The following is a 15,698-nucleotide window of genomic DNA, read 5'->3' as shown; positions in this document are numbered from 1 at the left end:
TGTCATATGTATGGGTATAATGTCATATGTATGGGTATTATGTCATATGTATGATGTCATATGTGTAACTATGATGTCATATGTATGTGTATGATGTCATACGTATGAGTATAATGTCAGATGTATGTGCATAATGTCATATGTATGATGTCGTATGTATAACTATGATGTCATATGTATGTGTATGATGTCATATATATAACCTCATCACACGCACGGATACAAGACTTCTCTAGAGCGGCCCCAACTCTCTGGAATGGTCTTCCTTATCCTATTCGGCTTGCTCCTACTTTCTGCTCATTTAAAAGAGCGCTGAAAACCCATTTTTTCATACTTGCCTACCCGTCTTTTTCTGTCATTTGAAACCATCACTACTTCCCACCACTACATAGCCCCCTCCTATTGTGTGTGAAATTCCCCCACCTACTAGATTGTAAGCTCTTCGGGGCAGGGTCCTCTCCTCCTGTATCACTGTCTGTATTAGTCTGTCATTTGCAATCCCTATTTAATGTACAGCGCTTCGTAATATGTTGGCGCTATATAAATCCTGTTTAATAAAAATAGTAACTATAATGTCAGATGCATGTGTATGATAACTTATCTCTGGGAACAGACACTAACAATCATGGGGACAGGCGTGGCAGCTGAACACACCTGATCTACCTGGTGATTCCCGCCTGATATGATACCCACCCCCTCTGCTCATTATTACTCCAGTGTTTCCCCCCAGACCTTTTTAGCTGGGCGCACCACCTGGCAGTTTTTGGGTGGTTACTGAAAAGCTGGGTCACAATGCACCGCTACCCGCCTACAGCTTCGTCCCCGTATACACAACACTTCTGGGGAAATATTGTACTTTCTGGGGATGTAAATTAATACAAAGTATTGAAAGCAGTTTGACTTGTATTTATGTTTTAATAAGAGAAGAATGGAGGGAGATAACTATGATGAGATGTTACCCTGGTGATATATAGCCGGGCTCACCGATCATGAAGCATTGTACACAGCACACACCTGTACCCTATAGCATACCCGCACAATAAATATACAAGCCGCTGGAAGTTTTACTTGTTTCACGTTCACCTTATAAGCTGTACGGCGGACACCGAGCATACCTTCCGTGTCTGATGGGAGCGGGGCAGCACCGAACACCGGAGCCGCTGCGACTGGGATCTCTATGGCAACCCCGGCAAACAGTGCACGCCCATAGCCACGCCCACCCAGCTCAGAGCAGGCTGAAGGGCTGACATTGGGAACTTTCTGTATCAGGGAGCACAGCAAGATCCCCAGCCGTGCCCCTTCTGCATTGATCCCTCTGTTCCACATTCCTACTCATATATCTGTGGTTCAGAGCTATTAAAGTGAATGCAATGTTTCCCTGTAAGGAATTTATATTGCAGTGTTTAACTATTCTGCAGAATATTGCATTGTGCAATCTGTGTGGCATAGTGTGCTCTAAGGTGTGTTATGGCATGCCAATGTATGTTGCAGAAGGACAAGCAAAAATAAAGTCACCAAGAGGTGGAGGTTTTTGGCAGAATAGTTTTTGCTAACTTTTTGCCCATCTTCTGGTATTTTTTATTTCTTACACTGTAACACACATTCAGATGTGTGGCATGCAGTGTAAAGCTGGAATATATTCACAGTTTAAGTGGGTGCAGCAGTGACAGGTTTCTGAATCCCCATTATCACTTTTGAAAAAGGTCGGAGTGCCATATTAGGTGTGCCCGGCCTTCCTACTGATTATGGCAAACACCTGTACCAACAAAAGTTTATTTCCACTTTAAGGACACTTATTAAAAATAATAGGCTGCCCACCTACCCTAATGTGCATGGCTGTGCCTTTTCAATGCATAGTAGAACACTACAACACCAATTGCTTAAAGACTGGTTCCCACCAAAGCATGGCATGACCTTCATCACACTGACATTCACCATGCTGGGTTGCCAGCCATTGTAAATTTTACTCCATGCAACCAACACACTGTAGTGCAATGTCTGCTAACACATTGCCAGGCAGTGCACTTTTTTGAATGCAGCATTTACTACTTTCATGTGCAATTTCCTGCAGCAGGCACCCCAAAAAAATAAATGAGCATGGCAGAATGGCACTGTAATGTGTGTTTTGTGCATTACTCCAATGCAAAAAAAATAAATAGCTGCTAAAGTTGACTATACATAGAGCAACTTCTAGGCACAAATTTATCAACGTTTTATTTAGCTGAAATCAAGATTTCATGGCTTGAACAGGGAAAGGCAGCATCACAGCTTATCATATTTGCAGTGCAGCGACAGATGCATATCTAAAAGGATAGCAATATCTTCAGCTATGATATATAGAAGGGGTAATTTCTTTTTAAATGGGCTGCCTAAGGCAACAATCCTCAACACACATGATGCATACCTTGCAGTACACTGGCCTATGGTGTAAATGGACCCCAAAGCTCCAGTGACTATTCTTAATTTTTTATGATCTCAATAACTGGATGGTGGGGCTTTGTCCTTTGCTTAGTCACTTATGGACCTGCTCTAAGACATATCTGCTATGAGACTAATATTTTGGCAATACATTTGTTATATTAGAGATAACAAAGTAATATACCGTAGATATTGATTTTTAGGGGACAGAGGACGAGAGAGCCAAGACATTATGGCCTGCGTACTTTGGTAATGTTTTTCATGGCATATGTATTTGAAATAGATCTCCCAAAATCAGCAAAGGTAAATATTCTATGCTAAATGTTTTTTTAGATTTACAGAAGGTTGGGGGGTCAGGAAGATTCAGCTGTGTGTATAAGCTTTCTCCTGGATAGTTGTGTCCTAAATATATAAATTTTAGCACTACCACAATACAAATTTTAAAAATTTCTTTTTGATTCGCCTGTGTTATTGGGCTGCCTAATGCAAAGCGGTGCAGAAACAAAATGTTTTATTAGAGCAGCACTAGGGGTAGTAGTACTTTATCATGCACTTTGGTGTGCTGCCACACCCTCTACATAAAGGATCTGTCATTGTTGGGGTGCCATTCAGAATAAATTGCAGGGTATCAGTGTGCAATGCAGTAACCTATACAGTAACCTGCGTGAGAGGTGTAAACCCAATTTGTTCGCTTTGTCATTTGTCCTGTTATCCTTATAGGAGCAGAAAAGGTGATGTGCAGTGTAGCAGATGTAAAAATAACTAAATATCCCTTTTTTCCTTTTTTTACTAGAAAGTGCTCAAAACTTTAAAATACAGTTATGCCCTCCCATCAAAAAATGTATGCTGCAGCATTTAATGAGTACACCTGCACTTAAAGTTTTTAAGTGTACCTCAGTACCTCTGGTTTATTGTTTCATGTTAGTGACAGGGTAGCTTAATAACTAGGTATACAAAGCCATCTGCTTCATATATCTAGTTTTGTTTAGGTGGAAATGATCCTTGACAACATGTTTTTTACACAAATTTTTCAAGTACTTGCTGAAGATTTACTAGAGTATGAATGTTTGCTGGCAACATTTTTACATTACTCTAATACATTAGAGTTAATATATTTTGCAGCCATGACTTAGCGATCCCCGTGACCTTAAATAAGTGTTCTTTTGGTGGGCAAGACTCACTAGCTGTGGATGACTATGCCAAGGATTTACTAATCTTTTGGCAACAAACAAGGTGCACTGCTCAAGGTGGTGTTGTGTGACCAGCCGTGGGTGCCTGGCCTACCTGGGAGTTTATCTTCGTCATGTCTGATCAATGCAAGATTATAGCGTACGCTCCATTTATATTTCTTTTTCCTTCAATAAAATTGGATTAATACAAGGTAGGTTACAAGCATGACATTGTCCTGCTGGACATAATGGTATTCCAGGGGGTCAGAATGGGCATGTTGCCCCTTTTCTGATTTTTTTTACCCAATGATAGAACCTAATTGTACAGATTAAACCCTGTTGATAATTAAAAAGCATAATCGAGGTGATCAAGAGGTGTCATGTCCAGAAGAACGAAATCATGCTAGGCTACACAAATGTGATCTATGTAACTTCTTCGGTAAAATATTCATTTTAAGTACCAAACATTTCTCCTGCTAGTCTGACACCCATGTTTTATCGCAGGGCACCACAATCTTCCTTTCTTCTCCTGCCCAGCAACAATCTTCAACCATCTTGGTTGGCAGTCCCGAGGTAACACGGGAGTTCATCCATCCCCAGCACATGCAAAAGTAGCTGGGATTGGCTGGTTTCCCTGGCAATCCTGGCACAATCAGGCAGGTTGGGTTATTGCAAAAGGAACATCACCTGTCTCTATCCTAGGTACAGTATATTGGCCAAATCGATATATTAGATTTTTTAAGTAATTACCATTTCCTATTATTTTAAACAGCATTGAATGTTGCTTGTGATGTAGTTTTACCAATGGTTTCTTCCATCGGGTCCCACGTCGTCCTGGTATATCTTCGGCCCAGCGCAGAGGGAGCGTCAGGTGCTAACATCTTCCCCTTTTTTTCTGCGTTCTTCTTCCTACATCACCCGATCTCGCACTGTGCAGGTGTGAAATCGGGTGACGTAGATTGGAGAAAAAACTTGTCCATCTCACCGTGCATGCATGAGATCCGCAATTTATTTTCTATTGATGAAAGGGCTCCTTCTGCACATGCCTGAGATGCTCGGGCATGCACAGAAGGAGCAGCCAAGAGCCTCCCGGGATTCTGCACTCACCTAGGCGATAAAGAATTAAAGCATACCTAAATTTAGAAATTCCACGTTACAAAAAAGGGTATACAACCATTTTATGTAAAACAAAAATTCTGTTTGTTTTAAAAAAAATAAGTGTGCAGCAATGCCCCCCTAGGCAATCAAGAATGATTGAGAGCGCAAAGCCTCCGGAGATACCTACGTCAGGCATCTCGGAAGGCTCCTGGGTGTTCCTTCTGCATCTCGAGCATGCGCAGAAGGAGCCTTTTCGTAAAAAGGTCAAAAAATTGCCGATCTTATGCATGCGCAGTGAGATTGGCAAGTTTTTTTTTCCAAACTACGTCATTTGTTCTCACGTCTGAGTCGGGTGTCAAAGGAAGAAGAACCCGGAAGAAGAGAAGATGGTGCTGCCCGAGCACCGGCTCAGAGACGGATAACGGGATGACTCGGGAGCCGATGGAAGACACCTCCCCCTGCACTGAGGGATTGAAGGTAAGTGGATTTTATTGTTTTGGGCATTTTTCAGTTTACTTCCACTTTAAGGGGTCCGTGCTGCACCCTTTATTTTAAGAAAAAAAGGTGTTGCATCTAAAAAAAACACAAACGAACAAAATTTTTACTTTAAATAAAAGGGTTGTCTAGCTTTTTATGTAAAGTACAAAGTCTGAGTTTAGGTCCGCTATAATAACGCCATTGGAATGCTTAGCTGACATATAAAGGTTGCATAGCTGGGAACCATTGCTCACATACAAGTGATAATTATATGCCGAGCCTCTGTATTCCATGCATGCCATATAACGCGGCCAGACACTTCCCAGCACAATCCTGGACGGGAACTGATTGTTCGGGGTCACAGACCACCGCTGGCAGGGAGGGAGAGGAAGGAGCGGGCGCCCGGCTGGATCCGGCTGGAGAGATGGAGGGGGCGGGGCTCTGCGCAGGGAAACCCCGGCCCCGCTCACTGGAATTCCAGGCGCTGCTTCATCACGGAGATCTCGCGACATTTGGTCGCTTCAGCCTCCTCTGCCGCTTCTATTCTCGCGAGAACTCAGGGTCGCCATTCTTAGTGACGTCACTGTGTATTGTTGTGAGGGGGAACGGGAGCATCCCAGAGCTGTCAGCTGAGTAGTGTCGCTGCCTTGTGAGCCAGAGCTGCGGCGGCCCTTCTGCCCTTCTAGTCACGCTGAGCCTTTGTCTGCTGTGCCCGTGGACCCCCCACGTCACAAGAACCATCAATGAGATGCCAACATGAAAGACAAGAGGAAGAAGAAGGACCGCACCTGGGCCGAGGCTGCCCGCCTGGTATGTCCTCTCCTTCCCTTCCTCCCCCAGCAGCCTGCTGCACAGCCGGATATGGGCTTTGTTATCACCGGGGTGTATGGCCTCTCCATACTTTTATCATACAGCCAGCCTTCCATTCATTTTATTTGGTTTTATCCATGTTATGTGTAGAGAGAGTCCTACAATTATATGTTACATGCTTCATGTATGATCTGTGCATAGCCATGTACTCCTGTCAAACATCATATTATCTGCATGTATGTGGTGATATATTACATGTATGAGCAGTGTAAGCCGGTATCCTGGTCATACATTACATGCTTCATGTATGTTATGTGTACAGACAGGCCTACAATCATATATTACATGCTTCATGTATGATCCCTGTACAGCCATGTACTTCCCCTATATATTCCATTTTCTGCATGTATGTGATGATATATTACATTATGAGCAGTGTAAGCCGGTACTCTGGTCATGCATTACGTGTATTATGTGTACAGACAGACCTACAATCATCTATTACATGCTTCATGTATGATCCCTGTACAGCAACTTGCCTCATACATGACATTATCTGCATGTATGTGGTGATATTGAATATATATATATATATATATATATATATATATATATATATATATATATGGGAAGTGTAAGCCGGTATCCTGGTCATACATTACATGCTTCATCTATCTCAGGGGTGTCAAACTCAAATACACAGTGGGCCAAAAATGAAAATTTAGACAAAGTCGTCGGCCAACTTTGATAATTATTGAAAAAATATCTAAAACTGAGGAAGGTCGCTAATGAATGTCAACAGAGGAGGGGGTGCTTGTGGGTCCTGATTGACGCGCCAGCAGAGCATTCTGGGATTTGTAGTATTAGCGGTGCATGCACTGTATACCGGCAGGCCAGCTATAGTAGACGTGTAGCATTTTCTCCCAGGCCAAATATAATTACAGTGCGGGCCAGATTTGGCACTCCTGATCTGTCTTATGTCTATAGATCATCCAATCATCCGTTACATGCTTTATGTATGATCCGTGTACAGCCATGTACTCCCTTCATACATCACTTTTTCTGCACGAATGTGATGATAAATTACATGTATGAGCTGCGTAAGCCGGTACCCTGGTCATACATTACATGCTTTATCTATGTTGTGTGTACAGATAGGCCTACAGTCATCTTCCACATGCTTCATGTATGATCCATGTATAGCCAAGTACTTCCCTTATATATTCCATTTTGTTAAAGTATGTGCTAATATTTTATACCAGTAAACCCCAAATTCTCAAAAGAATCGTAAATCCAAGAACGGCAATCACTTGCAATTATGGAGGGTGGAGCGTCCTGGGAAAGTTTTCATTTAATTAAATAAATAGTGTGCAGACACTGTGGGGTGGAGTGGAGCACACTGACTGAAAGTGTCACCTGCTGTTTTGTTTGGGCACGTTTTCATGTCACCAGGACAACTGTTTCAGCGGTGGTGGCGTGCACGCTTTGGGCAGCGGCAGTTGTGGTGTGCGCGCGCAGGTTGGGTCCGTGCATAATTACATCCTTCGTTTAGTATATAGGATATATGGGAAGTGTAATCCAGTACCCTGGTCATACCTTACATGCTTCATCCATGTTATGTGTACAGACAGTCCTACAATCATCCCTGTGTACAGCCAAGCACCCCTTCATACAATCCATTTTCTATATGTACATAGTAAATCTCACAATCTTTATTTGTGACCAATCTAAGATAATATTCCAATCATACTTCACATCCATCATGCCCAAGGTACCTCTGGCGCTCCTTTCAAACATTTCTTTCTAAGTGCATGTAATGAACCACCCGCCATTTTTCAATAACCGCCCAGCTGTTTTTGGGTCGTTACTGTAAAGAGCCACAAGATCACCACCTGTCTACAAAATAAACCAGTGGTTGCCAACCTTTTCGGACCAGCGGACCACTAAATTTACCAGCTCCAGACCGTGCATGTGCGGGGAGCTGGGTGCCACTCAAAGGGGAAGAAACTTCCCCTTTAGTGACTTCATGATGCCAGAACCCGCCAACTCTCCCATCCAGAGATATAACCCGCCCACTTCCCTGAGCCTGGGATCTGTACAGGAGACATGGTCCGCGGCTTTGGCTGGTGCGCCCCCCCCAGGGGGGTCCTTTTCCTGACCCCGCTGGGGGTTTCACCAGCCAGAGCTGCGGACCACCGGTTGGCGACCACTGGCTTAAACAGTTTTTTGGGGAGAATACTGATTACATATAACCGCTTTACTACCAGAGTTTGATTCATTCATTTAATGTGAAAGCGTTCCAGTAAAGAGTAGTACAATGACCTCACTGACCCCATGACACACTTCAAATGTGATCACTTTACATCCATACCTCTATTTCTAGGTAAATATTGGCACTGATATGCATTGTCATTTATGACTGATGTACAGCAAGCACTTGTTTCCTATACATTTAGATTTCCATAGACGTTTACAGCTGTCAGCTGCATACTGCCAGAATTTCATTCATGACACACACTACACACTTTGACCACTTTACATTTATCACTCTCTTGTTATATTTTATACATTCTGATTTCTATAGGAACATAGCGATGCTGACATGCATTATCCTTGAAGACCAGTACACGTTGGAAAATCCAACACATATCATTTTCTGTATTATTGTATTGATTGATTATTGTATTTTCTCAATATTATTTTATTACTTGCATACATTATCAGTGTTCTCCCCAGCCTCTTTTAGCTGGGCGCACCACCTTGCACTTTTCAATAACCTCCCAGCTGTTTTGGGGTGGTTATTGTATAGATTCAGAATATAGAGATCACCACCCACCTACAGCTAAACACATTTCTGGGGAGAATCCTGATTACATATGACCACTCTACGGCCAGAGTTTGCTTAATGTAAAAGAGTTCAAGTAAAGATTACCCTCAATGCTTCAGAGTACAAAGACAATATAGACCGCTCAGTGCAAAGCCATTTCTACTTCAGCATGACTGTGCACAAAGTTTTGCCCATAGATGTGTGGGTTTGATGGAACTGAATTGGCACAGAGCTCTGACTCTACTGTGCACCTTTAGAATGAATTTACCATCAATTGTGGGCCAGGTCATCTTGTCCAACATTAGAACCCAACCTCGTAAATACCTCATTGGTAAAATGAGCACCAATTCCCACAAATACATTCCTAAATCTTGCAGCAAACATTTACAGAAGGTTGAAGACTGTTAGAATGGAGGAACAAACTCCTTACTATTGCTCATTTTGAGATTTAATTATCAAAAATACTCCTATGTGTGTAACAAAGGTGTGCATGGTAGTGGTTGTGTACCATCCCCCTTTTTTTGCTTGCCATTAATAATGATTATAATAGTTACAGAGAGATTTTTTCATTGTATTACCGGTACTGACATGGTCCCAACAGATGCCAGCTGCCTACCCTTACATCCTCCCTTGTCAGTAACACCCAGATGACCATTTTTCACTATCACATATGTACATACACATTCCTGCTGCTTGGGAAACAACACTGGCCTGGCTATTCAATGCAGTTACAATACCACCACCTCCTCAGACCTTTCTTAGTGCCAACAAATTAAAAACAATCACAAACACTCAGTGATGCGTTTTTTTCTATGAGTACATTGTCATAAGGCTTATGACTGATTACTGGTAGTAAGCAGGTTGTCATGCGCCTTTGAGCATCCTTTGATGTTGGGATGTGTATAAAGCACATCCTGAATATGGCATGCCGCTGACAAACAAATCCTTTTTTAGTAAAAAATGGAAAATACAAACACCCTGCTTTATTGTAGAGCATTGAATTTTGTACCTGGGCCCTAGGCTTCTGTCTTGGTTGCCTTGTGGATAATCCCAACTCTGAGGTGTAATATCCGGGTGTAAAGAAACATTTGTCCCTATGGTGCAGTGTTCAACCCAGAAGTTGTTTTTCACCCTGCTGGTAAAAAAAATTGTAGGCAGGTGGCAGCTTTTGTATTATGACCCAACTCTGCAGTAACCACCGAAAAATGCCAGGTGGTCACCGAAAAAAAGTCAGGTAGTGAGCCCAGGTAAAAGGCTCTGGGATATATTCCCATATATCATCTATAACCCACCAGTACTCCATTTAGTATTTCATTGTTTTATCAAGTCATGGTTGGCACTCACTTGCTTCCTTTAGGGTCAACTCTACAATCAGTACATCATTTAAGCATTGATTTTTTTTTTCTGCAGGTACATATAGGTAATTACACACATCAAGTACAACCATCTAGTCCATCATTCATACACATATTCTATACATAATACCCACACTACATTGATATTTATTAAGTATATCAAGTTCACATCCAGTAATTTTTAAATACATTATTTGTTCTATAAACAAATCTTTTTTTCCTGGCAGGTATTATATGACCGGTAAACTGTCATATAATATTATTTATTTATAAAGCACCAACATATGAAACAGCTGTTCACTAAATAGAGGTTGTATGACAGACAGATACAAACAATGACACAGGATAAAGCGAGGACCCTGCCCCAAAGAGCTTACCATCTAAGAGGTCACAAATGCTTTATTTTATATTTTTACATCCCCACTAAATACACATGTCTAGATGTAAAATTTCCATCCTCTCAGTTGAATGCATGACTCTGCATTCATTTTCTGTATTATCTGCCCACTTGCATAATTTAGGTCGCCACATAAATATTTTACCTACCCTGACAAAGCCTTGGCTTCCATTAACTAATTTCAGGCATAATCTTTTTGTTTCGTATTGTTGTATGCATATAAATAGAAAATTAACCTGACTTTACTATACTTTTATTTTGTATCGGTGCTGTTGTTTATATTGAGCTATATTATTATATTCTCCTAAATATCTTTCTATATGGAAGTATAGTAAAATATTTCCACAGCACAAGTGATGTATATTCATGTTACCATTTTTATATTTCCTGTTCTTCAAATTGAAGTTTTTTTTCAGGGTATATATTTCCAAATAACATTTACAGTGTGTTGCAAACATACACAACTATCTTAATCTTATTATATTGTAATTGTTTTAAATTTATGGTGTAATTTAGAGCTCCTAGATTTGACGGTGAACCTCTAAATGCTAGTTGCAGTCTGGTGCACTAAAAGTCATTTGCTTCCTGTTTACTCTACTGAGCTTCATGATTGGTCAGATAAGTCACCCTTTACAATGATTGGACAAACGCAGATGGTGTAGACCTGGGGTGCCCACACTTTTTTGGTTTGTGAGCTACTTTTAAAATGACCAAGTCAAAATGATCTACCAACAATAAAAACTTGGACTTAATAACTCCTGTGCATGGTAGAGTTCATTTTGAAAGGCAGGGCCTGCGTTGCCTTTGGGATCTACCGGTAGATGGCGGTCCACCTGTTGGGCACCCCTGGTGTAGACAATGAATGAAAGCTGTGGGAGTAGGACAAGGGACACTGGGTAGTAGGTTTCTGCTCATAAATCATATTTACTTTTATCTACATATTTATGTAAAACTTATTTTGTCTGTGACATATTAAACCCGTGGTGGAATTGTGCAGAACTGACTTAGGGTCCCAACAGGGGCTCCTTGTTGTAATCAATGCATTACCCAAAAGTGACACAGTCTTCGTGTTTAAGATGAAGCCTTTAGCAAGAAGCTATTACATATTTTAGGTTTTATCTGCCAAATGATTTGTAATTCTGTTTTGTGATTTACACACCTCTGCCAGAAACAGGTGGCATTAGGACCATTAAAGGGCAAGGGACACGTCTGTGTTGGGGCTTGATGTTTGCAATGGAGCTTTTAGGCATAGAGGTGGGGGATGTTTGCCTAGTGTGGGACCCAGAATATTCTCATGAAGGCTCTGGGTGGCATATTTGGTTCCCTGCTTAACACTGCAACTTTTACTGTCAGGCCTCCACTACCAGCCTGCTCACTGCACAATGGGCTTGATTTATTAAAGCTCTCCAAGACTGGAGAAGATAGACTATCATCGGTAAACCTGGTTGATCCAGCAAACCTGAAATAGATTTGTTGTTTTAAATCATTGACCAAATCTATTCCAAGTTTGCTGGATCACCCATATTCACCCATGATTGTCTATGATCTTTAATAAAGTATGAATTGGTATTATAATTTCTTTCCAGTAAACTGAATAACCTGTACTAGGAAACCAAGAAGGGTCTCTTGAGCTGTGTATTGCGGCAGAAGTGTGAATCATCAAGTTATTGTTTAGATGCGGAGCTATAGTTCCGATCTAAAGTGCTTCTAAGGCTATGTTTAGACCTTGAAATCACCTTGTAAAAATAGTTTATTAGGAAACTATTGGATCTGGTTTTTGTGCAGGAAATGTGTAGCATTTACAAGTGGTTATTCTGAAGCACCAAGGGGCTTTTAGGGGCGATTTGTCAAAAAAAATGCCTCTGTAACTTGCATTGAACTTTTGCTTCAGGCGTTTATAGGCATTTTGAAAGCTAGGAATTGCTTTTGAGTCCTTGCTGAACAGAAAATAAACACAAAGAATTTTCAAAGCCAGAAAAAAACTCCTAGAAATGCATGTACAGGAGTTACAAATGCAATAGTTTTACCTGCAAAACAATTCTGGATGTCTAGCTGTGCAAAGTAGGCATCCAATAGTAGTATACACAGCATCTTTTTAGTGCAGATCTCTATATAGCTTAACTGTGGCACGTTCGTAAGGCTATGTTGAGGCCTGCTTTTACAACCACCTGTCCTCACTATGGAATGGGCATCATCATCTTCATAAAGTTGGATCTTTGGCCAACGTCATTGGCTGGACCAGGATGACTTAAAGCAGAACTAAACTTAAAATAAAAAAACACACTTACTTTTAATCCCACAGATCCATCGCTCCATCGGTAGTTTTCTTCGTTTGGGTCCCATGTCGTCCCGATATCCTTCTTCGGCTGCTGTCTTCCTCACTCTTCTTCTACGTTCTTATTTGTACGTCACCCAAACTCACACTAGTTTGGAGGCGCGAGATCTAGTGACCTAGATGGGGGAAAAGATTGACAGTCTGCACATGCGTGAAATTGGCAATTTTTTCTTTTCCTATTAATGAAAGGGCTTCTCCGAAAGCCCAAGATTGGACATGCGCAGAAGAAGCCAAGACCTTTCCAGGAATGCTGACGTAGGTATCCCAGGAGGCTTCGCACACATCTCCCCAACGATCAAGACAAGAAGAAGAGGTGCTGCACCTTTTTATAACCCTTTTTTTAAAATCTATGTAAAGTAAAAATTTTGAGAATAGGTCTGCTTAAATTTGGGAGATTGTTCAGTCCTGGCAGGGAGAACCTGGGATGTGTTGTATATTCTGGTATTCCATGAGGAGCTGTCCCTTTCTGCAATAAAGACCTGGCTAATCTTATATTTTCAAAGTGGTTTAATCAAAACAGAAAAAATTCCTTACCTTTCCAGGTATAGAATTTTCAGGTGGCTTACTCTTCCTTTTGTAAATCACCCCATATTAAATCACAGTAACTCCCTTACATTTGCATACTGTGGTCCCCTGCCTGTCACTCATCCCAATATTCAGGAAATTTTGTAGTCTCAAGCTCAGGAACAGTGGGTACGCTTCCTTCACTAAGGTTACCCTAGTGTGCAGTGTGCTTGGATATTTGTTAAGATAAAAAAAATAGGGATAGACCCTAAAAAAAAAAAAATATTTTTTTTAAAAAGTAAAAATAAAGTTTTACATGTAAAATACTAATTATCCTGTAGGTGGGATGTTAACTTGCCAGAAAGGGTAGGTAAGCAAATTCTGCGTAAGTTCTGCTTAAATGTACATGACCTGTATAAGTATATGTAAAACCTTGCTTCTAAGTATAGTTTGTACAGTAATTATTTTTGTACATGGGGGCAGCCTTTTTGATCCTTTAATCTGTTTGCTGATTTAAAACAATATATTGTACACAGTAATGATTTGTGGTCACATTGGTAGGCTGGGAAACACTATTTTAAGCTCATGGGTAGAAAAGGAGTTTTACTGAATAGTAATGTGTGTTGGTAATGCTTTTGTTAGCTTTATTGATTATTGCCTGGTGTGAATTTTACTAATAGTCCACTTTAAATTGATTTCAAATGCTCTGGATCTTGCATTTTATCAGAATTGCATATTATAAGGATATGTACACACATGCAATATTTATCGTTGGAAACTAACGATTAATAACAGATCGTCCGATAATCGTTAACCAAAAAAGTGTACGACTTGCCAATGACGACGATGAACGAGGAATGTTGCTGGAGACAAACGACCATCCAGGCAGATCTGATTGGGTGACAATCGTTCGCTATCTATTGTGTGTACGGTCATTCAGTGATCGTGGATGTTTCTGCAGTACACTTTCTCTGGTACAATAACTTCTTGCATTATTTAAACGATCATATCTACTGTGTGTGTACATTATTGGTTGATTATATTTGAACAATCGTATCGTTACAGCATTGTGCACTATACGATCGTTCAAAATATTCGTTGATCGTTCATTTTCTAAAGATAAATATTGCACGTGTGTAAATAGCCTAACTAAATAGGCAAACTGATGCATTGTTTCAAATATCAAACATTGTAATTTGTATAATATTAAACCTACATTAAAAAAGATTAGTTTAGTTCTAAAAGAGTTTTAAATGTGTGCAATTTAACAGTGAAAATAATATAAGATTCTTGGAATGAGTTCTTCAAAACTGAACTAAACATTAAAAATTTCTGGCAGGCAGGTTGTTTATTGCAGGAGGGAAGGGCTATGTTGGTTCTGCAATAAAATGAACCTGCCTACTTTTCACTCACCTGTTCTCACTGTTGTAGGCGATGTCATCTTCACTTTTCATTTTCCAGGTTTAGGTCTTTCGCCAACTTTATGGGCTAGGCCATAATGATATGACCAGTGCACATGCGCAATGTGTACTTCCGTTTTTAAGAACTATTACATTTAGTATGGACCTTAGGAAGGAACTTGGTTATGGACCAGAAATAGAATTTGAAGTATCTTGGTGAAATAAAGCAGAAATCGCTAGCAAAAAAAAAAAAACCCTCAGTAGTTTGTTTTATGGAAGTGCATTTAAATATAGTATAAATTACTGATTAAGCTGTGATGTGCATTGTTGTGGCCTTTGTAGAAGTACCACGGGATGGTGGGGAAGGATACAATAATACTGTGGTATTGATATCTGCTGGACTTCTATGGAGGTGACATGCATCTGTCCAGGGTACAAGGAAGTCTAGTGGCCAGGGTACAGTGCCATTAGACTTCCTTGTACCCCTGCAGAGTGTGGTGTAGTGCAGCCATGACTTAATAGTCGAAAGACCACTCCCAACATTACCGTAATTAGCCCTGGCTCCACTGATTGTAGTCTATAATGAAGCATAAGGAGTCATGACAAGGCTTGAATGTTTATTTTCCTGAGTATTTGATAGTTCTGGGAAGAGCTGATGATGCCATATGACAACATTCAACTTGATGAGATAGGCAAGGTTATTTGTGCTGTAAATCAGCTGATAGCCCTATAAACCCTCCCATTTTTAACTGATTTTTTATAAGTGGATTGTTGTTGTTATTATTGTGGCTTCAGGACATGAAGAGATTGTTCACTGACAAAACCGAGCTAGTGTACGAACATTGCTGTACTATAAGAGCTCTTCTGGTTATATGTGTAAATGTTAGAAATTTTAGCAGGGCCAGTGC

The 15,698-nt window shown here is 40.6% G+C and overlaps 2 protein-coding genes across 3 annotated transcripts in view; one reads left to right on the top strand and one right to left on the bottom strand.

Moving 5' to 3' along the window:
• Positions 1-1,149, bottom strand: part of CCDC178 (coiled-coil domain containing 178) — a 152,921-nt gene extending 151,772 nt beyond the window's left edge. For both annotated transcript variants that reach the window (XM_072411269.1, XM_072411270.1), the window contains exon 1: positions 1,084-1,149. The gene's annotated coding sequence lies outside the window, so the exon portion shown is untranslated. The remainder of the gene's footprint in view (positions 1-1,083) is intronic.
• A 4,598-nt stretch (positions 1,150-5,747) lies between these two features.
• ASXL3 (ASXL transcriptional regulator 3) overlaps positions 5,748-15,698 on the top strand; it is a 72,915-nt gene continuing 62,964 nt past the window's right edge. The window contains exon 1 of the mRNA XM_072411267.1: positions 5,748-5,972. Coding sequence (XP_072267368.1) covers positions 5,919-5,972 — 54 coding nt within the window. The 5' untranslated portion in view covers positions 5,748-5,918. The remainder of the gene's footprint in view (positions 5,973-15,698) is intronic.

This window comes from Pyxicephalus adspersus, chromosome 5 (assembly GCF_032062135.1).
Source record: "Pyxicephalus adspersus chromosome 5, UCB_Pads_2.0, whole genome shotgun sequence".
In the NCBI taxonomy this organism is placed as follows: Eukaryota; Metazoa; Chordata; class Amphibia; order Anura; family Pyxicephalidae; genus Pyxicephalus; species Pyxicephalus adspersus.
The sequence above is the reverse complement of the archived record's forward strand: the minus strand, read 5'-3'. Positions and strand labels throughout refer to the sequence as shown.